The 25,107-nt window shown below is 41.7% G+C and overlaps 1 protein-coding gene across 9 annotated transcripts in view; it reads right to left on the reverse strand.

The window, feature by feature from the left end:
* The window catches only part of znf536 (zinc finger protein 536), a 228,412-nt gene that overhangs the window by 110,785 nt on the left and 92,520 nt on the right, over positions 1–25,107 (reverse strand). For 8 of the 9 annotated variants that reach the window (XM_084349077.1, XM_084349074.1, XM_084349073.1 and 5 more), the window contains one exon: positions 3,662–5,955. In XM_084349077.1, coding sequence (XP_084205203.1) covers positions 3,662–5,954 — 2,293 coding nt within the window. In that variant the 5' untranslated portion in view covers position 5,955. Of the gene's footprint in view, positions 1–3,661; positions 5,956–8,721; positions 8,795–25,107 lie in introns of those variants that run through there. The other variant, XM_084349078.1, reaches the window with a different exon arrangement.

Raw genomic sequence — 25,107 nt, forward strand, 5'->3', positions numbered from 1 at the left:
AATACTAATCCATTACTGGTATTGCCAGTCTTGACGATACATTGACTAAAATTAGCTGTGAATAGCAAACTATATAGGGTTTGTCAGCATGTGTATTCATAGTAGTCTGGATCTTGTTCAACTCTACTTTATTCCCGTTAATGACACAGTAATTACACTGCAACAGTTTGTCCGCATGTGTAATTACGCCCCCATTGTATCATTGCAATTAGATGAATATCCACGCTTTATAACCTAAGGCGTCAAGTTGGCAAATCCAATTTCAATTTGTATGGAGCAAGCATTTTGCCTGCTTGTTTGAGCCGCGGTAAAGACCAGGGATATGCAGGCTAATCCTTGCCATGTTAAAATGCTGTTCCTCTTAAAAAATGTAGACACGGGGGGATTCTCTGGAGAGAGAGAAAGAAGAAGAGAGAGCCAGAGGGAGTGTATAGAGTCTTTAAGAGCTGGGAGCCAAGAGGTGGGAGTGGGGTTTATGCGTATTGGGAAGGTTGCAGAGGTACATGTAAGGAGGACTTCTGCTGCTTTAGGCCTTACATGCGTGCAGCAAAGCCTATTTTTTTCACATTCAGCTACATTTGCCTGCAAAATGAGGATTTTCAATGGTGGGTTATTTGCATGTAAGAGCTGGCAAAAAAGGCAATGCTTTCTAAAGCCCCTTATCAAATGTGATAAGTTGCATTTAAGTCAAGTCTACCTGTTGCTGAACCTTCCTGCTACACTGCACAGTGTGTTTTCTCTCAACATAGCTTCTTTCAGGCCTAATCATTGTAAGAAACAGTAACACTGAAGTGAAGTCAGTCCAAGGATAACCAAACAAAAAAAGATGGTGATGGGCATAAATGTAATTACCTCTTTGTTGTAAAAGAATAAAGAATGTTATGCTCAAGGTTAGCTGCTGTGCTATATTGTAATAAGGAAGGTCTTTAAAGGACATCTCTGACAGAGGCCTTTGTTTTTCTGTTCTTTTTCTTCCTCACTTCTCCCTTTTTTCCACTCATTGCTTTTAAACAAGTGCCGTCTCAAAGACAAAAGCCCAAAAGCTGACCTTCTTTCACAGTTGAGATGTTATTTTTGATTACTATAATTCAAGTTTAACTCACAATTGCTGTAGGTAGGTGGCAGGGCAGAGGCTCACACGTACACAGGTACACACTTGCAAGTGCACACACAGAGAGTTACAAGCCCTTTTTCTTAAAGCTGAGCTATTAAGATAAAGAGAACGTTACAGTAGCCACATCCTGTTCACTACAGAAGAGAGTGATGTACACACATACTGTAAAGCATAACCACCCCCCTCCCCCCACATACACACACGCACATGTACAACAAACATGCATGCAGAGAAGAAGCATGACACCTTTCTCCACATGAGACTCAGACACGTTTTTTTCTCACACATCAAAGTTTCTAATTTGAGAGTCCCCGAGCTCCAAATGTGAATCACATTGTGTAAGTTGTGCGAAAGAACAGTTTCGCTACTTCTGATTAAATAACAGGAAGTAGCAAAGACATATATTTAACATTTTTAGTGTTTATTTCTCTCACCGATTTGTCTGTAAAAATGCATCCCAGTCTGTTCCAATGCTCTAATACTTTTAGTCTACGCCTTATAAGATTATAAAAAGCAAAGCTCTACAATAAAAATGCTAGGAGAGCCTTTCATTTACGACAGTGGCAGACTGACAAAGAGCTTGAATTGTGCCAACGTATCAAGCCTCTGACTGAGCACTCGGCTAAGGGTGAGACAGGCTACCTGTGCACAAAACCACACACACACGAAAACAGTTAGACAAAGACAGCAGGAAGGGCAACACTAAGGCCTTCTGAAAAGCAGCAGGCTTTTGGTTCTTCTGCAAAGTTGCCGCTACTCTATCTTAATTTATTTTTGTATTTATATTTTTGTCTTTAATCATACCCTCCTTCTCCACAGATGGTGCCTGGAGGGTGAGATTTAACCACTCAACTAAAGCTAATGCATTTCTTTGTGCTTTGTTAGCATTTGGTGGTAAATACTATTGGTTTTATTTGTCAATTATTATTTTAATTTGCTTTTCTTTTTGTATACCAAACACTGGATGTTAATACAGTACTTCTGAAATTGTTGAAACACCACAAGCTGAACTGTTCAGATTCAAAGTGCTTGAGTCAAAAGAGACAGAGAGAGAGACAGAGAGAGAGAGAGAGAGAGAGAGAGAGAGAGAGAAAGAGTGAGAGACAGAGAAAGAGAGAGAGAGAGAGAGCGAGAGAGAGAGAGAGAGAGAGATGGAGGGAGAAACTTCCAGCATTAAAATTCAGAAGATAATTACATCGGCTACACCCCCACCCTGTTGAGAAAGTGTTATGTTTAATAGTCTCTATAAAGAAAATAGGTTTTTATCTCACTCTCATTTTCATTAATTCCTAATTGGGGTGGGGGGTTGTCTGTTATTATTTCTTAGATTAAAATAAACATAGCCTGTCCCATGTTCAAACCCATCACACTACACGGGCATGATAAGGACTTCATGCCTCTGTGAATAAATAAACAATTTCGTCTCCACTGGTGGAATTAAGTTGCTTACAGCCTTAAGCTAAGCCACTCTGATTTATATTTCTATTTATTTATATATTTTCTCAAAAGACTTAAAAGCACATCCTCTCTTTCGCAAATGAAGTTCACCATTTTTTTGACCTGCTTTATATGTATATCTTTAATTAGTGTCTTGTTTAGCTTAAACCAACTGATTATCGCATAGTCGTGACCTAATTACAGCACGCGCTTCTTAGCAGTAGCATAGTGCCCTGAGGAGCAAGCGAAAGTTACCTTTAAAAACTTGTGTAATCATTAGCAACAAGCCTCCCTTAATCCCACTAAACATACACTTATCTAGCCCCGGTCGGCCTGTGTTTGCTGGGTAAGCGGGAGGGAGGGGTATGGTTGTCTCTAACGTGTTTATTAAAGACATTTATTAATCGCTGTGGTTAAAACAACTACGTCCCTTTGCTCCCTGTCTTTACTCATGTTCCACAGGGATCTTGAATGCTAACCTGCAAACATGCATGCAATGGTGAAGGTCTCTTCCAGGATTGTGTTCTCTGGAGTCTTTTGTTTGGCTTAATGTGAATGAACACAGCAGTGTCAGTAGACAATTGTTACTATTTCCAGCACAAGAACTTCCAAGTGAGATAACATATATCTGTAAATACCTGAGTATTTATGATATTTATAGTGCAGTGTGTACTTCAATTCAATACAACTCTGTATGTGTATGCAATCTGTCATTATATGTGTGGGTGTTTCTGTGTGTTAAGTATCCTATGAAAGCAAACCACTCTGAGGGTGTGTGAGGGAGTGTGAGTATTTGAAGAAAGATGTTAAGTATTTCAGTTATGGGAGGAATGTGTGGCTCTGATTCTTCATTGGGTATTTGGGTTATTTTTCATTTCCTTTTGAAGAGATGGATTTGACACATTGATTATACACACATCTATGCACTAAAGTGATTCTTAGTGGAAATTATGTAGGTACAATTGTAGGATGGTATGGTAAGTAGCACTGAATTAAAAAGGAAACATTATTCCCAAGTGTATGTCAGTGGGATAACATTTTGATCCCTTCATCCGCAGACTGACCAAAGAATACAAGTGGTTGTCATTCATTCTCAGATTTTTTTCTTACCTGAGGATGGGGAGGAGGGATGTGGGCTGTCATCCTGGACGCTTCCTGTCTGGGAGTGTCCTCCTCCAGCACCGCTCTCTTCTGTCACATTGGATGAACCAGGAGTGGTGGAGCGGCTGATGGACTGGGACTCAGGGTCACTGGCTGATCCACGGCGTTCGTCCAAACCTTGTTGCTGGAACGCTTCCTCAAGGCCTCTCCTGTCTTTGCCATGGATGCGGGAGTGGACAACCATCTGATGGTAGGTCCTGAAGACCCGGCCACAGTCAGGGCACTCAGAAGGCTTCTCCTTCATGCTGGAGAGGCTGGAGAGGCTGTAGTCGATGTTTGGGCTTCCCAAGCCAGCCAGGACTCCAGGAGCCTCAGCACTACCATGGTGGGACATTAAGTCACGGTGACTGTCAAAGCCTCGTCCATCCTCCTTCATGGGCATCATGGCTCCTCCGGCTTTGGATCCCTGCAAGGCCTCCGAGAGCTGCTTCTGCTTGGAGCTATCGTTGGAAGCAATCAAGGAGTAGTCTTGTTTATCCTTTGAGAAGGAAGCCAAGGCCCCAGCACCACCCATCTCATCTTCCTGCCCTGGGGTTATATGGTGCTGGTGTTGCTGCTGCTCCTTGGGCATGAAAGCCCTGTCCATAGCCATGCCACGTGCCATTATCTGCCAAGCTTGGTAGCTATTGAGGGAGTCCATCTCAGCCACTTTTGCAGCTGCCTGGAGGCGTTCCATGCAGCTTGACTTGAGTGGTGGCACAAGGTTGAGACAACCCAAGAGTGAGCGCTTCTCATTTTCGCCCAGCCCATGGCCCATACCTCCTGCCATTGGCCCCAGCAGTTTCCCCAACATCTCCTTTTCCTTCATGGCTATGCCGGCTTTAGCCAACATTTGGTGCTGCTCAGTCAGGCCCTGTTTGTCTGGTGAAAGGAAGCCTCCCTGAAGACAGGAGATGTAGCGGGAATAAAGGTTGGCATGAGCTTCCTGAGCCAGACTATTCATGCTATTGACGGCAGCCATTTCCTGCTCACTGGGCTGTGGGGGCTTGTTCTTGATGGCCAGCTTGTTGAGATGCACCTTCATATGGTTCTTGAGGAACCAAGGTTCCTTGAAGCGACGGCCACAGATTTGGCAGCAGTGTTCAAACGAGTCCTTGTGCTTGCGCATGTGGCCCTTGAGGAACCAAGCTTGGCTGAACACCTGGCCACACACGTCACAGCGGAATTCAGTGGCCGCAGGCGCACCGCCGGCACCACCAGCACCTTGGCCCTGTGTGGTCTCGGCTGTGATATGGGCCTTCTCCACATGACTTATCAGCTCCTCTTCATGGGAAGCAGCAAACTCACACAGGGTACATTTGTAGGGCTTGTGGAGTATGCGGATGTGGCGGTCCAGCTCCTCACGCTTCTTGAACTTCCCTTTGCAGAAGGTGCAGCGGAAGCCTGTAGTTGGGTTCAGGGACAGTTCATCCTGGGCGCCAGCCGGCTTGGGTGAAGAGGAAGGCTGAGAAACTGGGTCTGGAGTGGCTAGACCAGAGGGGGGAAGGAGGCCACAAGCTGAGCCTAGTTGCTGCTGATGGGTGTTAGAGCTGCTATTGATGCCCAGATGTGGTGTTGGAGCTGTCTGGAGACTGCTGCTCCCTCTCATCTGCTTGTCCCTCAGAATGGCCCTCTCCTCCAGCTCATGCAGCAACCTGTTCTCCTCTCTGACACGGCCACGGCCCTTACCAAGATTCCCCAGCTTGTGGGTGCGGAGGTGGATCTTCAAGTTGCCTTTTTGAGCTGCTCGGTGGTCACAGTAGGGGCACTTGAAGGGCTTCTCTCCTGTGTGTGTGCGCATGTGCAGTGACAAGATGCTGTTGAAACGGAAGCGTTTGCCACACAATGGACAGGGATACTTCCTATTCTTGCGGGCATCATCTTCAATATCATTCATCTGGGACATAATGCCCAAGTTCTGGCCATTGAGAAACTGCTGCAGGTCAACACGCCCATTCAACCCACTTAGTGCCCCTGCATCAATGTCTCGGTTGAGCTGATTGGCTAGCAGGGCCATCTGACTGCTGATAGGTTGACTGGCCAGGGCTGCGTGGTGGGTTTTCTCGTCCAAAGGCGTGGCTGCTTTCTCTTCAGGGATCTGTTGCGGGCGGTGTAGATCAGGAAAGGCGTGTCCTAGCTGGGCAGTAAGCTGATGAAGCTTTTGACTGATGGGGTAGCGGCCATTTAACACTGCACTGCTCAGATGGGCATCAGCGTCAGGCACCGCTGATGACACACCAAGACACAAACTAGAGTCCTCCATCCTGTAAAAACAGACAGAAAGAAGGAAACAATAATCAAAATAATAGAATTTAAAAACTAATGGAGAAATATTTCAAGGTTTCGAGAAAAAAAAATTGCTCTTCGTATTTTCTTCCTCATCAAACCACATATGCAAGCCTAACGTGTTACTTCATTTAGGAAAACAACACATGTGCCGCTGCACCCAGTACAGGGAAATAAAATGTATTGTCTTTGATGCACAGAGCACTGCATGAATTGTCAGCACCAAGGGCCTGGAGAAATGGTGTGACTCCTTAGAACTTTTTCAAAATGTAACACCATTTTGGATGGAATAATTACTCTGTAAACACAGTGAGCAGTGTATAATTAAGCTACTTGTGCCCATCCTATCAGAATTCCACCAATTACACGCCTTAATGAAACGGAGCAACGGCATTGTCGGGGAGCCACCGCAATACTACAATTATGATATTAACAATAGCACTTAAAACCAAGGGGTTATTCCAGTAAACACAACACTCTTATCTTGTTGCCACGACACTTGTCTTGGCGCAAAATTCCATTAAAGAGCTGCACTACATTTGATGTGAATCACTTTGCTCTCCCTCCGCTGCTTTCTATTCCCCCAGTTCTCTCTGTCTGTCTTCCTCTCTCTACCTAACTCTTTTTCAGTTTCTGGGACAGAGAAAATAACAGTTGCCCGTGTTGAAAGGGCTCCCAGTGCAGGCAAAGATGCATTGGTTGATGAAAAAAATAGATAACAGATAAGCACACCCTCAAGTCTGAGAGGAATAAGCAGGAAGCAGTTACTTTGTTGTATTTGTTCTACCTACGGTATGACACAGAATAATGTTGTAGTCCTGGGTTGCTGGAATGCTCTTGAAATATATCAGAATTTTCTGAACATGTTGTACTGTCAGTGAAAGTATTTATATGTGTAACATCAGTGAATAAACATAAAAAAAGAACAACATTGGTTTTAATGCAGATCCATCTGCTCTCCAGATGGAGAGGCATGAACATCTATCTGCACACTTCCTCTTGCTGCTGGCAGGGGTCAAACCCTCAGAAACAATAACCACAATTCTGCTTTGGTCAACAAAATATTGTATAATATCTCATTAAGCTGATTAGTATGCTGCCTGGTAACAGTGGCAGCCACTGTGTTATAACGCATGATTTAAATCATCAAAAAATCCTTTCATGGAGAGGCAGTGTAAAGCACTGACATTAGGGGAGTTTACTTTTAAGAGAAAGTGGGATCATTTTAGATAGCTTATGGACCCAATCTGGCAACAAAAGTGCACACCCACATTACATATGTGCACACATGTTCAGTATATATTTTACAAGCATGAAGGGCAGCTAAGGCTCTGCAAGACTCAATACTCTGTCTTTCTCTTCCTCTCTCTCCACCTCCAGTATGTTTCTAAAGCATGGAGGACTCGACATTGTGCTCGGCTTATTTGTTTTCTCGTTCATTTGAATTTTTTCACTCTTTTCCCCCCTCTCTCTCCCATCAGTAGGAGGTTAGTAGACATAAGGGGTGCCTGTTCTTTTAGCCACTGGCCCCTCCAACACACTGTCAATGGTGGATTCTTATCTTGGGGATATGAATTAGACACTGTGACCAGTTTCCACTTGTGTTCAAAGGAATGTGACACTTGTGGGCTGCCCTTTGAATTCTCCTTATTTCTCCCCACAAGTATCTTAAGCAATTCCACTGAATTCATCAAGAATATAAAGAGCATACTATGTTCTGCACGCTTATGTGTAACAGCAAGTCAAGCCTCTGTCAAAGCCTACTTAAATTTACAACCGATCTTATGATCATGTTGTCATGTGACTTGAATATAGCTTCACTCATCCTCAAAATAAAGCATCTCAGAAGCCTACAACTAAAAGTTTATACATGAATAAAAATATATATGTATACATACCGTATATTTGTACATTTATCGCGAGAATTAACTTGGGAAAGAATTGCTGGAAAAGATAAAACTTTGTTGGACTGCTTTAAATGGCTTAGGTTTTAAATTGTATTTATGTGACACCCCAGCTTCCATCACCAGGCGTGCTTATATCAGAGAAGACCTTATTTGAATGGGCCCTTTTTACAGAGGCGGCTGCCTTTTGGAATAGAAATCTGTGATTTAAACTAGGCTGATGAGCTGTTGCTCATTTGGGGAGATAGCAGCTTGCCCTTTTCTTCAATTTGATTTCTGCCTTTATCTTTAACATATAACAAAGGCAGATAGACAATGGAATAATGTGAAATGAACTGACGAATCCAGTTTGTGTTTTTTATAAACGTATCCTGGCTGACGAGCGTATGCAAATGAGGCACATTAATATGCTCGCCTTGCTCCCGAGTCATTTTATATTTTTTCCCCTGATTAAAAAGGACATTTCTTATGTGACATCCCCCCTCTGCTCATATCAACACACACATGCAAGGGAATTTGAGGGTGGTGTACAAGTAGGAACACATACACACACAGGCGAAGACATGGACTCAAACGCAACCCTTTGACTACAGACAACAATTCAATATGCGCATGCCCTCTAAAAGACACGGTGAGTATGTTGCAACTCATCCAGCACTATCAAATGGCTGCCCACAGAAATCACATCAACACCTCTTTCTATCGTGACATCATCCTAACTGTTACTGTGACGAGTCTCATGCAAAATATTTATCAAATGAACAGAAGAAAACAAGTCTTTGCAATAATGCAACAGTACTATGCTTTTAGAAGATCAAGGCTCAGGTTTGTCATTCTTACCAGAAATACTTGGTGCCACTTTGTCCCTATGTCTGACTGTCTCTGCCATGGCTGTGTAGCCCGTGTAGACTCCAAAACGAACAACGCATCCACTCTGTAGCTTCACTGCTACAGTATCTATCTGCCGTTATTCTAACCTGTACAACCTTATCATTTCCTGGCATATGCAGCAATGCTGCCTCATTAAAACTATTGGCTCCTCTGATACCTCTAAAACCACAAAGACTTCCTTTAGCATTTTCTCACGACGGTTCAGTTGTCTTTATAGTTTGTGGTTTAATATTCAGCAAAGCACCACGTGCACCCGTAAACACGCCAAATCCTCTGCACAAACACACACACACACACACACACACACACACACACAGAAACTGATTTCACTCAGTTTCACTAAATACATTTTTCTTCTCTGCTCTTTTTCTCTTCAAGCCTCAGCTTAATTATAAGTGGTATCTGTAACACAATGGAAGTATATTTCAGTCAGCATTTGAATGTGCTCGGTTCATTTTGGTCTTATCAATAGTACTATGCATCATAAATGCTAAAGGGATTTATGTGTTTCCCTCTAATTGTAATCATATAAATTACTGAAGTATATGAAAGGTGGTGTCAGTATTAGGAATGGCTACCAATTATAAGTTCATATTAACATAAACAATTTCAAACAAACCTCTGAATATACATGTACAGAGTACTGTCAGGCCTGAGTTTTGTCATGAAACTTTCCTCTGACATTTAAGACAAGATGTGGAGAAACTAAAGGATCGAAAAGCCATTAGTTGAACTTTGTTATTTTGACATGTATTGACACAAAAGCCATCGACTAATCACAAAGCAATACCTCATTAAGTCCTAATGAACAAATTCATTGCATTAAACAAATCAATCATTATTCACAATGTGCTGAATTCCATCATATTTGCACCAAATCGTTAATGAGATGGGGGGGGGTTGCAGCTACAGCGATCTGATGTTTAAGGGACAACGTGGATATTTACCATATGTTACATGTATTGAGAGTTAAATATTACATATTTTGTGTCTCACATTCAGATCCATTCAAAAGATGTAAGTGTGTTTTCAAAGAGTACAAACAGAGCTTCCTCATGATTTCAAAGATCAATTTCTTCTGGGTAAAGTTGGTTTAGTTAGAGTAAGTGCTTAGTAGGTAGAACAGACTAGATATGAATTTCTTCCTGGCTTGTGTTTTGCCTCTATTGCAGGTGGTCTTTGCAAGGAGTCTAATTAATCCAATAAAAAATCTGCCTTGTTTTCCTTCCTCTCTCTCTCGCTCTTTGACTTCACGGCATTATTACTTTCTGTAATGAGGCAAAAACACTCTGAACTGCACATGGAAGACAGTCACACAACCCCTGCCAGATTCAATCCTAACTCCATCCCATGCCTACAGCCTCTTGATCAAAACTCATAACCGCACTATCAAAAAGATGGGATGTTTCAGAGATTGATTGTTCTGTCTTGACTCAGGAAAAAGTTGACTTCCAGTCAAGATCAAAATCAAATCTCATCTAGTTGTGGTTTTAAATGGGGATAATGTTTCTTCTTACAAACATGGGCAAAAACATATTAAAATAAAAATAGGCTTAATTTACAATAATTTTTAAATACTTGCCTTATTCCACTTCTCCCAAAGGACTACTTCTTCATTGGGGAAGTGTTTCCAGTGGCATGAAAGAGCCAGAACTCTGACTGTCTGGCCAAAAACACCAATCACAAACCAAACACATTCTTATGGGCCAATTTGTAGTGGTCACCTTCTAAAACCCCATAGTGGAAAGACAAAAAAACAGACAGAGCATCCAAAAATACAAAGATATAAATAACACTGGACTAACAGATTGCCCTGCTGCGCTTTAATGCAGAGAAAATAACAGCAACAGAGCAAGGATTTGATGAGAGCACGGACTGAACAGATCAGTGATAAATATGAATGAACAGGAGCCTCTGCCTCTCCCTCCTTCTCTTGCACAATATGTCATTGAGGGCTGTTTAAGAGGTCCTGTCAACAGGTAGTTCAACTTTCAGCTCATCCCCGCTGATCAGTGGGAGCCCTCCTGACAGAGAGAAAAGAAAGACACCGGGAGGGAGCGAGCGAGAGAGAAAGAAAAATGTTGTGGGTCTTTTTATCTGTCCGTCGCTCTGACAGCCTTGCAGGGGATGCCATGGGAGGAAGATCAATGCAGGACAAGCGGATTCCCACAGTTCATTGTTCCGGGCCAGCCAAATCATCTTCCCAAGACGGCCGGGAGCTCAAAGCTTCCCTTTATGATAACCATCCCTGGTATTATTCCCACTATGATGATGGTGACCTGCAGATGTCTCTGTGTGTGTGTGTGTGTGTGTGTGTGTGTGTGTGTGTGTGTGTGTGTGTGTGTGTGTGCGCACGTGTGTGTCCGTGCGTGTGTGTGTGTGCATGTACATCTGTGAGCACCTCTCCCCTCCTGAGTACACTACAATAGTGGTCACAGTGGCGCGGACAGACCCCCGCAGCAGTGAATAAAGCACGACGATGAGCATTGGATTAATAGTGCCAAACATTTGTTAAGCGCTGTCTGTTTAGTGAAGCACAGTGACAGAAGCAAAAGGCAAAAATAAATAAAAATTACAGTAATTGACATGATAATGATAGTGAACGTGCCTCGTCTTATGCTTATACACAGCATCAATCCTGCTTTAATACTGCACAACAACTACAGCTCATCCCGTTACTGTTGTGTGTGCTACTGAACTGGCAGTGACACTAGGTATTTAATAGATACTTATCACTTTGCTGATAATGTTCTTTTTGAAAACATCGATTATCAAACCTACACACACACACACACGTAAAAAAGGAAAAATAAATAAATAAATAAACAGTAGATCCAAAAAGGCATCAATACCACACTAGTCAAAATAATTCTATTTTGCATTTGTTTTAAATGCAATACTATTTTTTGTTATTACGAATGATAATCAGTGAAAAGTTGAATCTCTGAACATTTTTTATGAATTTCAGAATATCTTTTGCTCTGCTTTTTATCTTATCTTTTGCTTTAATATATATATGTATATATAAAATTTGGTGCATATCAGGCAATAAAGTGTTTCCCACACGATTTATTGGGACTATGGGGGTGGACCTCGGACCCTCAGCGAGGGTGTTACACATTTTAAAGTTAAACGCAATCTGGTGCACTTTGAGCAAAAAAATTATGTAATAAATAACATGACCATAAATGAGAAATTGTGGAAAATAATCAAATATAACACTGTTTAGTCTGGGTCTATAGTCTATAGGTCTGTGTGGTTGAGACATGCCCGTTGGCGTTTATCAAATGTAATAAATAACATGAGTTATATTTCAGTCTCACATTTTTCAGACACAGAGTCACAGAACAGTACTGGAAGTGGCCGGTAAATACAACACAGACAGGGAGATAGAGGCTATGCACTGCCCGGCTAGGTTAACAACACAGACAGACAGACAGACTGGAGAGAGATTGACCACAAGTTTACCTGACAGCTGTTCCTCTAAGTCTTTATTATGTCTTTTTCTTTCCCTGACCAGAAGATATACTGTAGCTAGTTCCGCCTCAGTGAAGTTGTGACACAGTGTTGATACGAGGGGAAGGGGTCGGGCCGTAGTCTGACTGGGAGTGAGATACACTTTTGCTGAAGCAAGGACGCGACACGTTAGAGATCTTCAGCGCTATTATGAGAGGTGAAAAACATGTATGGATCAATAGGTGACCATGGCGCAGCAAAATAAACTATGGCAGGCTGCCAGAGTCTTGTTAACTTATGGGAAGCACTGCAACATTACACATCAATATCGATATATCTGATATAGGCCAATATCGGCAAATTAGGATAAGAAAAAATATTTTTAATACGCAGGAATCTGAATCGCTGCTTTAGGCCTTAGAATAAGTTAGTATAGCCAATTTAATGTAAATCATACAAAAACCACCAGTGTGGTCCCTAACTTAACGTCCTAATATGGGCATTCAACAGAAAAATCATGAACGGCCATAGGATGGGCTACATAGTTTATTAATAATCTTCCCAGGCCCAGATTTTCACTTTTATTGCATGTCTTAGAAATGTTATGTTACTGTATTTCTTCATGCTTATAAACTGTTCTATACTCATCTGTTGTGGTTTTATTTGTACAAAGTATGACTCTCAATTTGCACATTCAAAAAACCTAAGGACAGTGGCCTCTCACATCAAGTTCCTCCTCAACTCCTTTTGAAAATGTGCTGTGTGTGTGTGCGTGCGTGCTTGTGTGTGTGTGTGTGTGTGTGTGTGTGTGTGTGTGTGTGTGTGTGTGTGTCTGTGTGTGTGTGTGTGTGTGTGTGTGTGTGTGTGTGTGTGTGTTAGACAACAAATATGGCAGTGTAGAGAGCTCACGCATGGTTAGACTGCGGGAAGAAAGAGGCCAGAGAGACAATGACCACTGTGTATCTGTCATAGCTTACATCACTGGTCACCCTCTGCGCTGCATGTCAATGCTGCAAACAGACACATGCACACTCACACACACACAGAAATGTGTAGGTCCCCTTATGGGCCAGCGCTGCCTTTATGCCTCTCGCAGAGTGACTGCGGTGATGACATGCAAGATTCACGACTGAGACTAAAACAAAGTCAAGTTCAGTCTCACTCTGTTTCTCAGGTGGTGGCAGCGAGAAAGAGACAAACAGAGAGAAAGGGAAAGTAGTTGAATGTCAATACGGCCTAAATAACAGAATATCAGAAATAATTGCTGTTTTCTTCCGCTCATGCTGGGCGCATTCTGGTAGAGTTTTGCATAATGACTACAGTCGCGGGGGGGTGGCGGTGGAGGTAATGGTGGTGGGTGTGTGGCGGCGGTGGAGGTGGTGGTAAAGGGAGGGGTTGTTGTGACAGGTGCTGAAATCAAACTAGGGAGGCAAGGGAGACAAAGGTTCAATTTACTAAGAGGAGACTTTAATTGTTACACAGCTAATTAAGAGAAGAAGGATCTTTTTTGAATCGACTATTTACTGTGAGCTGTGTGTGCATACATTGGGAGGTAAATTGTGCGTTCAAGCCAAGTGAGACTATAGTAAAGAGTCATGGTGCGTGTTGTGTGTGTGTCTGTGCTGTGTGTGTGTGTGTCTGTGTTTAGAAAAAAAAGATGGGGTGCTACCTCAACATTCAACATATCTTTTCACAGCTTCTGTGCTGTTGGGAGTTTGGGACTTTCTCTTTCTTTTTTCAACTAAAACAAAAGTCTATGGCTAATTAGCAGCACTCATTACAGGAAGCGAGTCAGGTAATTATTTTACATCATGCTGCCGATAATTGAATGATTCTTCAATGTCTGAATGTCTGTTTGAAAGTATCTCTTTTTCTTCAGCTCCCCCTCCACCCCCTCCACCCCTTTACTCCTTCTTTCTCTTTGTCTTTGAGGGAGATAAGAGAGAGGCTGGATACAGGTACTGCTGCCATATGCTCTTGAATGAAAAAGCTCTTCTGTCGAAGCAAATGGGATTTTTAAATATTGAAACTGCCGCATGTCTTTTTAATATGACCGTGTTAAATCTCTCTTTATTCCATCACTTTGATAAACTCCCCCTTTCTATCTTTCTCCTCTCCCACTTTTCTGCGTCTCCTCTCTCTGTGTTAATCTGAAGAGTTTGAAGGGAACTTTAGCTCTCTGAGAAGTAGTTAAACTTATTATGCAACCATGCTGTTTTTTTCTTCTTTAAGCAGCACACTTCCTGTTTAAGAAAGCAAACTAATCTTATCAAAGCCATCAGCTCAGACTTGAGTGGAAATGCTTGTGATTCTCTGCATATGTTACAATATCTCATAGTGGTGTTTTAACTGCTATTGTTCTCATGTGATTTCGGTGTGACTGGGGAAGAGACAGAAAAAAGATCACGGCACTGCTTCTCCTTTCACCTCAAAGTCAGATATGTATGGCAAGCTAATGTGGCACTTAATATAAAACGAAAGAAAAAGAGAGCAAGAGAGAGAGAGAGCATTATCTACTTTAAGGCCAGGGTGTATTTATTACAGACTAATTGTTGCAGAGGAAGTGCTTTGGAGGGGTGTGCTCTCGGGAGAGAGGGCGGAGGGCCTCGGGGACATAAGAGAGCATGTTTATCTATCAAGCTTTATCAGAAAAACACTGTGGTGACTGCTCTTAACATCAGAGATGGGGTTGGGAGGAGTGGAGGAGGATGAAAAGGTTTACAGGAGGAAATAAAAGAAATGAAAGATGGATAAGGAGAAAAAGATCGAGAGGAAGAAACATGCCAGTGAGGCAGCTTTGGCATCGATGCCAACGCCTCTGTGAAAAGCAGCGGTGATTAAAGCAGGAAAGAGAAGTTGGGTGAAACCTCAGAGGAGCGTTTTTTTGTTTTTTTTTCTTGCAGGCTTCTCTGTGAACCGGACTACAAAACACACTGTTATGCACACACAAACACACGCACACACACACATGTTCAGAGTAGTGCTGGTGCAAAACTCAGGCTGCCACAGCTGGGCTCTCGCTGAAATTACAGCTCAATCTTAGTCTGTGTGTACGAACATTTTGTCGTCATAAAACTTGAAAGATACTGTAAGTCCTTTAAAGTAGTCATTCTTAACCAGGGGTGCTTGTTCCCCAGGGGGTACTTCTGCAGTTGTCAGGAGGTATGTGGGAAATTTAGCTCAACCAATTTAAAAAAAAAATAATAATAAAAATAAATCTCGCTTTATAATAACCATATTAACAATGGTAAATTGATAGTAAATTAAACTTTAGTTAATAACTATTTCACTGTTAAGAAAACAATGAAATGATTTATAACCATTTAATGAGCAATTGTAAAGTGTTGTAAACACCAGTTGCAACTTTATGATGGCCATCGCAATAATGTTTACAGATGAACTACGTAGTATTCACTAACCATTTACAAAGTACTATAAACATCAGCTGCAACGTCACAGCTAACAATTGCTAAACAAATGGTTAATAAAGCAGTTCAGTGTTTGTTAATGGTGAAAAAACTGTTGTAATTAGCAGTTAATTACTGAGTAATTAACTATACATTCGCAATCTATTAATGATGGTTATTATAAAGTGCTATCAAAGAAATAAACACCTGAACTAGCAGGTGTAGTCTAGATAGGGAAGTCTAAACAGTTAAGATACAAGTAAGAAAGAAAGAAAGAAAGAAAGAAAGAAACGGTTGAACTAGCTAAAAGTAAAAGATAAATGTTAGAAAACAGCTAAATGTCATAAGTGAACTGTAATAGTTTAAATGCCCAACAATGTGCTTTATATAATTTGCATTTCAAAAAACATCCACTTTAAAATTAATTCAAATGAATATGTTTGGAACCTGACAGGTGGTGTCAATGAATTGGTATTCGGGTTCATCCTTCAGAGTCTACACCAAGCAAAACAGTTTTGGACTCACTGCTCCAGGCCTCACTAGTGAGGGGACTGATGAGGTTTAAGATGCATGATTAAGATTAGACACAGATACATTTTACGTTTAGTTTTATTCTAAATAAATCTTGTCAATGAAAGTATCGTAGCACCAATATGTGGTGTGCGTGTGTGTGTGTGTGTGTGTGTGTGTGTGTGTGTGTGTGTGTGTGTGTGTGTGTGTGTGTGTGTGTGTGTGTGTTTGTGTGTGTGCGTGCGTGTGTGTGTCAGTGTCTGTAGGTATGCACTGGACGTGTCCCAAGATCCCTTGCGTCTGTCTACACCAGAGCTTCAGCTCAGAGCTGTCTGTCCCGGCCAACACTGCATTTCTCTCATTCTTCTCTGCCCTGCCTGACCTTCAGCTTCGTCACCGACGTATCTTCTACTACAAAGGCTACAGTACACACACTCATTAAAAAGATACAGCACACACAGAACACACACACACACACACACACACACACACACACATAAACACACACACATTTTTGTGTGTGCTCTGGCGGGGGGCTAAGTTCATTAAGGCATTGGATATTTATAATGAAAAATGACCTCGCTGTAGTACACTGTATGAACTTCTCCCTTGAGAAACACACACACACATGCACACACACACACGCACAAACCTTCTGTATTCAAACTGACACAGACGAGACTCTCCTGTCTGACTCTCCCTTTACATTATCCATGCAAACATATGCACAAATACTTATGGACACTGTACTGTATGTAGAGGCACTGTGTATGTGGATTATGTTATGATGTAATTATACTGCAAATCATATTTATATCAAAATATGTGACACAAACACATTGACATGCTGAGCAGAGGAGATGCAGTGTACTGTATGTTTTTGCAGCTGATTAGATGCTAACCTAAAACAATACATGACTACAATCCAGAAGTGTTCATCTGTGGCCTTTAGGGAGGAGTGATGTGTATTTAGGAGAGGCTCAACTGCTGTCATTAGTGTCTGCGAGGTTGCTAAGGTTTGCTTGGACCTTTCAGCTTTTATTGTTTATGACAGAAATATCTTGACATTTACAGTAGCATTATGAAAACGTCTGTGGTCAGCGGTCTGGCCAAGACAAGCTAGCTTACTAGCTGCCAGCTAACTGCTTATGCTGGGCACTTGAAGGAGCAGTGAAGGGGCTGCATCAGTTTCCCTCAAATTCCCTCTCTCCACACACACACACACACACACACACACACATCTGCACACAGTTCAGGAGCAGCCCCAGGGTGTTGGATGTGGACAGTGGTGGGAGGTGGAGCTGGGGTGTGGGTGGTTATAATCTGCGCGCCCTCTGCCGTCTCCCATCACCGCAAAACCCCTCTTCCTTTCTGCCTCACCTCCTTGGCAATCCCCATTCTCCCCTCACCCCCACCACACTCCTCCCATCCCTCTCCATATTTTCTCCCCCTGTATCTGATTAAGTTAACAATGTGGTGTTATTTGCATGCTGATTTCGCAGACCTCGACCCCCCCAGCCCCCCAACACCGCCACCCGCTCTCTCCCTCTCTTCCCCTCTGTCTCTCTCTCCCTCTCTCTCCTCAATTCTCTGACAAACAAGAGAGGCAGGATCAGAGTAATGTGATAGCACAGCAGCCAGCCAACGCAATCTGCCTCAAAGACCAGGTGTTCGCAATCCACCTCCCTCTTAATTCCTGCCCCCATCATTTCTCTTGTTTTTATTCCTGTAATTCTTCTCCTTTCTTCCCTCCCCTAGCTCTTCTTCTTCTTCTTCGTCTCCTCTCATCTATCCCTGGTGTGTTTATAAGGTTGTATTATAATCAAATCTGGAGCGAGGGAGGCCTGTCTTTTTTTATTAATTATAGGCCGCAGATGATGTGAATGTATTCCGAAAGCATCTTCAAAATAGGTCGGCAGTACAGTTTGCTATTCTTATCACATTTAAATGTCAACACGGTGCAAAGCCCTACAAATTAGTTCAGGCAGGCTTCAACCCCCATTTAACATTTAAAGCGCCATTCTGTAGGGCTCAAAGAGCGATTTAAATCAGTTTACACACACACACACACACACACACATATATAAACAGAGATAGCGCTTCGTCTTTCAAACTTCTCATTTCAACACAGACATTTAACTGCCAACCTTTGCCTGAGAGAATTCAGTGCATCCATCGAGAGGAAGGGGGGAAGGAAAAAAAAACAGGATGAGAGAACAAAAAAGAGATATAAAGCAACAGAAACAATGCATTAGCTTCATGAATAATAAATCTCCCCGTCTATCCGTGCAGAAAAGATCCAGGTTTTTCAGCATCTCTGCATAAATCCACTGTCCGAATGAATAAATCAGAACAGGGGGACATTTTCTTGAGCTCTAGCCTATCACTGGTAAATAACAACAATGATTTGAAACACATCTGTTCATAAGCGCTGCCAGCTAACCCCTATAGAGCAGCTCAAGACAATAGAAGCCTAGCATTGTTGTTCCTCATGTTGGTGGCTGGGCATACCAAATAGAGTTTACCCATCTTACACACACACACACACACATACATTGATCTATTGATAGAAACAAACACAATTAACAAATAGGAATCACGTACAATCCACCATAAAACAGACAACATTAGTATCCTCGACAAAATTACAACTGTATTATCCCTGTTTCAATAGGAAATCGGAGACGTCTCGCTCTGAATTAAAAGCCTGATCCGTCAGACGTGACAGCTGGACATAATTGAAGGAATATAATATTGCTGAAGTTAAGAACCATGGCTTGAATCCTAGTATTAAAAAAAAAATTCAAACTTTTCTAAAAGTCATGACACCTCTAGAGTTTTATCTATAAACCATTCAACAGAAATCCTCATACCTTCTGAGCACATCTGAAGCAGTTTGCTTAAATTGGATCAAAACTGCTTCAGTTTGATGAAATTGGTCACTTCATAATATCGTGACACCACATGATCACGTTCTCAGGCCTCTGTAATGTAGCTAACAAGAATGACAACATAACATAAGAGCAAACAAACCTACTACTGAAACTGCTTTTTTTCTTCATGTTTTTAATTTCTATTTCTAATATCTATTAATGGCAGTGATGGAATGTAATTAAGTATGTTTACTTAAATACAATTTTGAGGCACTTACTTTACTTGAGTACTTTTTACTCAACCACATTTACTTGATAACTTTAGTTAATAGTTACTTTGCAGATTACATGCTGCATGAGAGGCCAAGTAGTGTGAACATAAAATGTTGTACTTAATTAGCAATCATATTAAAAAAAGAGATTATGACAGTCATATATATATATATATATATATATATATATATATATATATATATGACTGTCAGAATTTAAGTAAACATACTTAATTACATTCCATCACTGCCATTAATAGATATTAGAAATAGAAATTAAAAACATGTAGAAAAAAAGCAGTTTCAGCAGTAGGTTTGTATGCTATGTTCTCTGCAAATATAAACAAAGTAAAACCATATGAAATTGTGTTTTTCTTTTAAGACAGTTTGTCTAATCAGTCATAAAAAACAATCGATTAGGATTTTTCTTTTCTGATTGAAATTTCTTTCCGAAACTACAAAGTGCACCTTTAAATAACATACGGAAAAGATTTGCACTGTTAAAAACTAATGTACATACAGATGCATACTTGTGTTTGCATTTGTTTCTTGTCAAATATGAATAAAATACGAGCAGTGCTGCCAGGTGTCTGGCAAGAAATAAAGTCAAAATGTATTTAGTTCAGTGCAAGGTGTCTATAAGTTATGTAGGAGCAGGGAAAAGAGATTTACACTAACTGTTAAAAAACTAATCATCTAAAAATGTATACAAACTGCTGTTTGTATTTTTAGATTATTATGTTAATAATCAAAATAAAAGCTATGAAATATTCCATTTTCATGTAGTACTTGAACCTTGTAGTGGCCCTCCTACAAGATGACTATACCAACAGTGGTCCCAAGCTAACTTGAGTTTGAGACCCCTGGTTTAAGGGTTGAGTTATGCTTACAGTTAAGCAACCCAGTGTCCTATAAATCACATTCAAGTTACAAAATGTTGATACTAAACACATTGGTAAAATGTTCACTGACATAGCATCCTATTTGTTTTCCTACAATACCCCCTGTTGCAATACAATATCCACTCCTAAGCATTAACAATTTTCTGTTGTTATATTTAGGCACTTACATCACTTGGTTAAGATTAACCTCACTGGGTACAGAGTTGTCTTCACAAGAAGCATGTGAAGTGTGCTCCTACATACACACACGGACACACACACACACACACACACACACACACACATCCAAGTATAGCCCCCAGGTCAGAGGGGATATGACAGGGGAAAGGGGTGATGCTCAGCCTTAAGGAGAAGTTGGCTCTGTCAAGCTGTTTCATGCCATCAAGATGCAGGATCAACTCCGAGCCTGGGAGACAGACACACAAACACACTGAGCCCTGGAGCAAAGGGCTTGTTATGAGACTTGCTTTGCATCGTTACACTGCTGACCCCAGTTGTACAGATGACTGTGTGAATGTCTAAGAGCGACCAACTCAAGCAAACAAAGCAAATCACAGATTTACAGAAGACAGAATATAAAAAAATTCCGTAGAAGGACTTTATGGTGGTCCACAACACTAATACACTCCATGAGTTCAATCCATTTTAGTTATTTATTAGTTAGTCTACCATTACAGTATATACGCATAAGTATATATTAGGTAGCCTAATATGAGAACAAGAGCCAGTGTAGGGGTCACAGAGAGACTTCAGTATCAGCTTACAATTGCCCTATTACATCAGCATAAGTAACTGAATCCAAAGAGCTAACTAGCTTATAAGAGACCCAATCCCTCTGACTGGCTTTCCCCTACCTCTAGGCTTGGCTATGACTCTTTCTCATCCAGCTCAAAGCAGAATGCTCTATGGGTGGGCCTAATGTGGACTCGCTGAAATGTCAAAGCATTATATATCCTTTTCCGCACAGAGTGGCCCCTAAGGGTTTAATTGACTATGCTGTAAAGTGAGTTTGAGAGCCGCGAGAGAGCGCGATGAAGATGAATATGTTTCATTAGAGGGCAAACAGAGCCTGATGGCTGGAATTGGCATTGAAAGAGGAGGAAGGGTCTAATATGGATAAAACACACATTTATCCATTCAGAATCCACAATGAAATGTACAGGTGTAGCTGTCCACTCCTTGGCTTATCACGTCCCATGAACTTCCACGTATGCGATTCAGATTTAACATGTGTTCTTCTCACCTCTTTTCTTTTTCTTCTCTCCTGGTTGGCCGCTGTATTTCTCTGAACCAAACAAGGATGGAACAAGCTTCCAACGACTGCCTGGCGACTTCAAATACTTGTCAAACAAAGAACAGAGCAGAAGACAGAGAGAAGAGATGGGGCCCCGCTACTATCCCGCGGCCTTCGTTTACCAATTATACTGAGTACCTGCTGACAGGTGGGTTGTCACAGTGTCTGCTTAGCCACCCAACTCCCCTCATCTTCCCCCCTTCAAGATCCCATCACAGTTTACCACGTGTTGTGGAGAGGAAGCTACTCGCACCTCCAGGCAAATGGAGAAGACAAAAGAAAAGGAGGATAAAGAGGCTACGGAGGAAGAGAGAGGAGAGTTTGGCTTCGAGACTCAGGCTTTGATTTCGGAAACATTTAAGAGCGACAAGACAGATGATGAAAAGGTTATCAGAGTATAGGTGAGGAGTTGCTATAGCTGTCTTGCGGGACTAGTTCAACGGGACTTTATTGAGGGCCAGTGGTGATGTTGTCAATGCTTTGTGGAAGTGGAAAAGACTGAGCAACGTTATTTGGATCATAATGGGACAGTAACCTCTGACCAGGCCTATAGGCCTAACCACTTCCAAACTTTAGTTTCCGTGCAATATTACTACATAAGCTCACAGCATGCATCATTGCCATCACACTGTCAGAGCACCAATGCTTTCTTTGAAGCTAAGACCAATTGAAATTGTGTCACATTTGTTATCGAGGATTTCTGTGTCAATATTGTCCTACAATATCAAAAGTGAAGAACGTTAACGGGTTCCAGTTTTTGATAAAATTCCGATAGATTGGTCCAAACATTTTAAAATTTCACTGACAGTGTCTTTCTTCAATAGCTTCTCTTTCCTGAAACACTGCGCGGAGGTTTGAAGACTGGGGCCCTCCCCCCACCAACACCGCCCCCCTACCCATTTATCCTCTGTCTTGCCGTCTCAGAAACTCAGCCAGCCAACGAACACGACTGAGACAAAACATAACCATAATGGCTCATTAAAAGGAATGGAGACGAGTTAGGCAAACAAAGCAGCCTTCACTGGGCTGTCACCGAAACTCCTGTGACGGTACGTCCAAACTCACGCTGGTGACAAGGAGGCGAAAATGTCTTCCTCCCACCGAAAACTCGCGGTGGTTCGGAGTGTTGTGACTGCGCCTGACGTGTCTCTGTATTTGTTCAGTGACAAATCTAATGTGTGCACAGCGGAGTGACAGACCACTGCGCTCCACAGAGATGAGGAAAGTGTGTTCACCCTCTTTTTCTCTACTTCATTAGAGAGAAGGTGTAATTCAAGAGGTATGATGTCCCCAAAACTTTTTGAAGGGAGTTACACTTAGTACTGTTAGAATCAGGGTAAGTTAAGGTTAATATTATTGTTAAGCTGAGAGGGGCTATTTGTAAGAAAAGTTGATTATTGAGACTCACTCCCAACTCGACAAAAACTGGCGCTTTGAAATTGTAGGACGGGTCAGCCGCCATCTCAAAGTGTCAGTATTTGACAATTTAGGAGTGAGACTTTGTCTTAGGGTTAGGGTTAAGGACTCAAGTGAAATTCTTTACATAGATGTGTGAAATTGGTCCACCACAAGGTTCAAGAACAGCTTTTGAACTTCTTGTCATAGATTCTCAAAGTTTCTGACCACCGCTGGAACATCCCCTCATTTGGTGTTTGATGATGGTGGTTGAGAGTGCTGTCTAAACGGTCCATCATAGTCACCCTGGAAATGGTAAGCGCTGAATGTAATGTTTCTTTGTTAAAACTCAGACACACCAACCTGATGTCAAAGAACTAGCTGCAACAAAAGCTAACTTGCGTTGCCTCACGTCACCTGTGTCTTGGCTAAAAAGCTGCCTTTGAACACATCACAAAGACCTTAGCTGACGGCCAGCTAGCTCATACATTCTGTGCCAGTATGAGAAGAAATAACCCTCAGAAGGTGGCGATTCTGAATTTGTTATTCAAAAAGAGAAAATGGATGAAATCATGGATACTACATCAACAGATTCAAAGGGCTTGTGCTTTCTTTTTCACGTTTTGCTGTACAACCCATCAGAGTGATTTTTTCTCACCAACGTGATTCACCATGCTCAATTGGTGCGAAAGCTGCCGATAAGGGTCAGCTAGCGCCAACGCTAGGGCAACAGATACTCACTGATGGCCACAACACTGGTGTGTCAGGGCCCTTATATGGCACAGGTGTTGTTTTCTACTTGCTTCTTTAAAAATACGTTGGCTATATGTTAGGCTGTGTGTTTTGGAAAGAGGGAGAAGAGGAATTGACTAGGTGACTGGGATGTTGGAGACCAACAAGGCAATCATCAACAAGTGGTCAAAGGCAGTCAGCACAGCCTCTGACTGCTACGTTTCAAATTTCAAGAACCAAGTATATGTTTTGCGTCTAAAAACCTCTGTGACAATAGGAGGTTGCCACTAGATATTGAAGGCAACGTAGGATCATAGTCCATTCAACATATGCTTCTCATACTAAACTTATGACACTGGATTAATAGGTAAAAATGTAAATCCAATCAAAACTCAATATGGTGTACTTTTTAAACTCTATCCTTTTGTCTTACACTTAAGCTGAAGGTCTTTAACTTCTATTGGAACGTGTGTCTCCCTTTTTTTCTGATTGAAGCTGGTGTGTACAATTAATCCCATAGGCCGCCACTGACCCAGCACCTACTGCAGTGAAAGCACAGTCGTATCTGCTTAGCAATCCTTCAGTAATTAAGGAAGGCCCGCACCATGCCTAAACCTCTCCCTGACACACTGTTGTGTCTGCACTGCATGGAGACAAGGAGTCATAAGAGGCTTAAGGCTCATGTACCTGCTGCTTTGTGTGTGTGTGTGTGTGTGTGTTAGTGTGTGTTAGTGTGTGTGTGTGTGTGTGTGTGTGTGTGTGTGTGTGTGTGTGTGTGTGTGTGTGTGTGTGTGTGTGTATGTGTGTGCGTATGTGTGTGTGTGTGTGTGTGTTTCAAGAACAGAGGGACAGAAGATTAAAAAAGTGATCGGAAAAGTAGAATTAACCACCTTTACTGCTTTATTAATTACTGTGAAGTCCACCTCTGTGTGAGCAGCACTTTAAATACCCTCTAGTTCCCAAGAGGCCCTGAAAATCCAACTTGTAAATGAATGAACACACAGACACACACACGCACACACACACACATATGCAAACACACATTCTTTACACAGAATGACCAAAGACTGAACCCGGCACTTCTCAGAAACTGGGCCAAACCATATGTCCTTCTGCATTTTTTGGGATCAGAGTAATTCATTATAATGATAGCATAGAAATGATTTCTTCAACAACAAAAAAAATGAATGAAAAAGAGAAAATTTGGAGAGCGCACGAACAGATAGAGCCGGTAAGAGACAGAGAGAAAAAGAAAGCGCTCACAGGAGGAGAGCCTGTGGGGAATACATGAGATGAATCCAGGTCTACAGGGGAGTTCCAGGAGAGTAAAATAAGGTTGAACCTCAGTAGGATCAGCATCCAGGGCAACATTACAATAAAAGTAGATTTTTTTAAAGGGATAAAATGATCTGTAATTAGGACAAACAGCACTCAAAGTTCAAAGAATTGTTTTTTGTTTTTTTTCCTTTAGTCTGGGTGTGTAACTGGCTTGTG

This window comes from Pagrus pagrus (assembly GCF_965226575.1).
Source record: "Pagrus pagrus genome assembly, chromosome: 1".
Taxonomy (NCBI): domain Eukaryota; kingdom Metazoa; phylum Chordata; class Actinopteri; order Spariformes; family Sparidae; genus Pagrus; species Pagrus pagrus.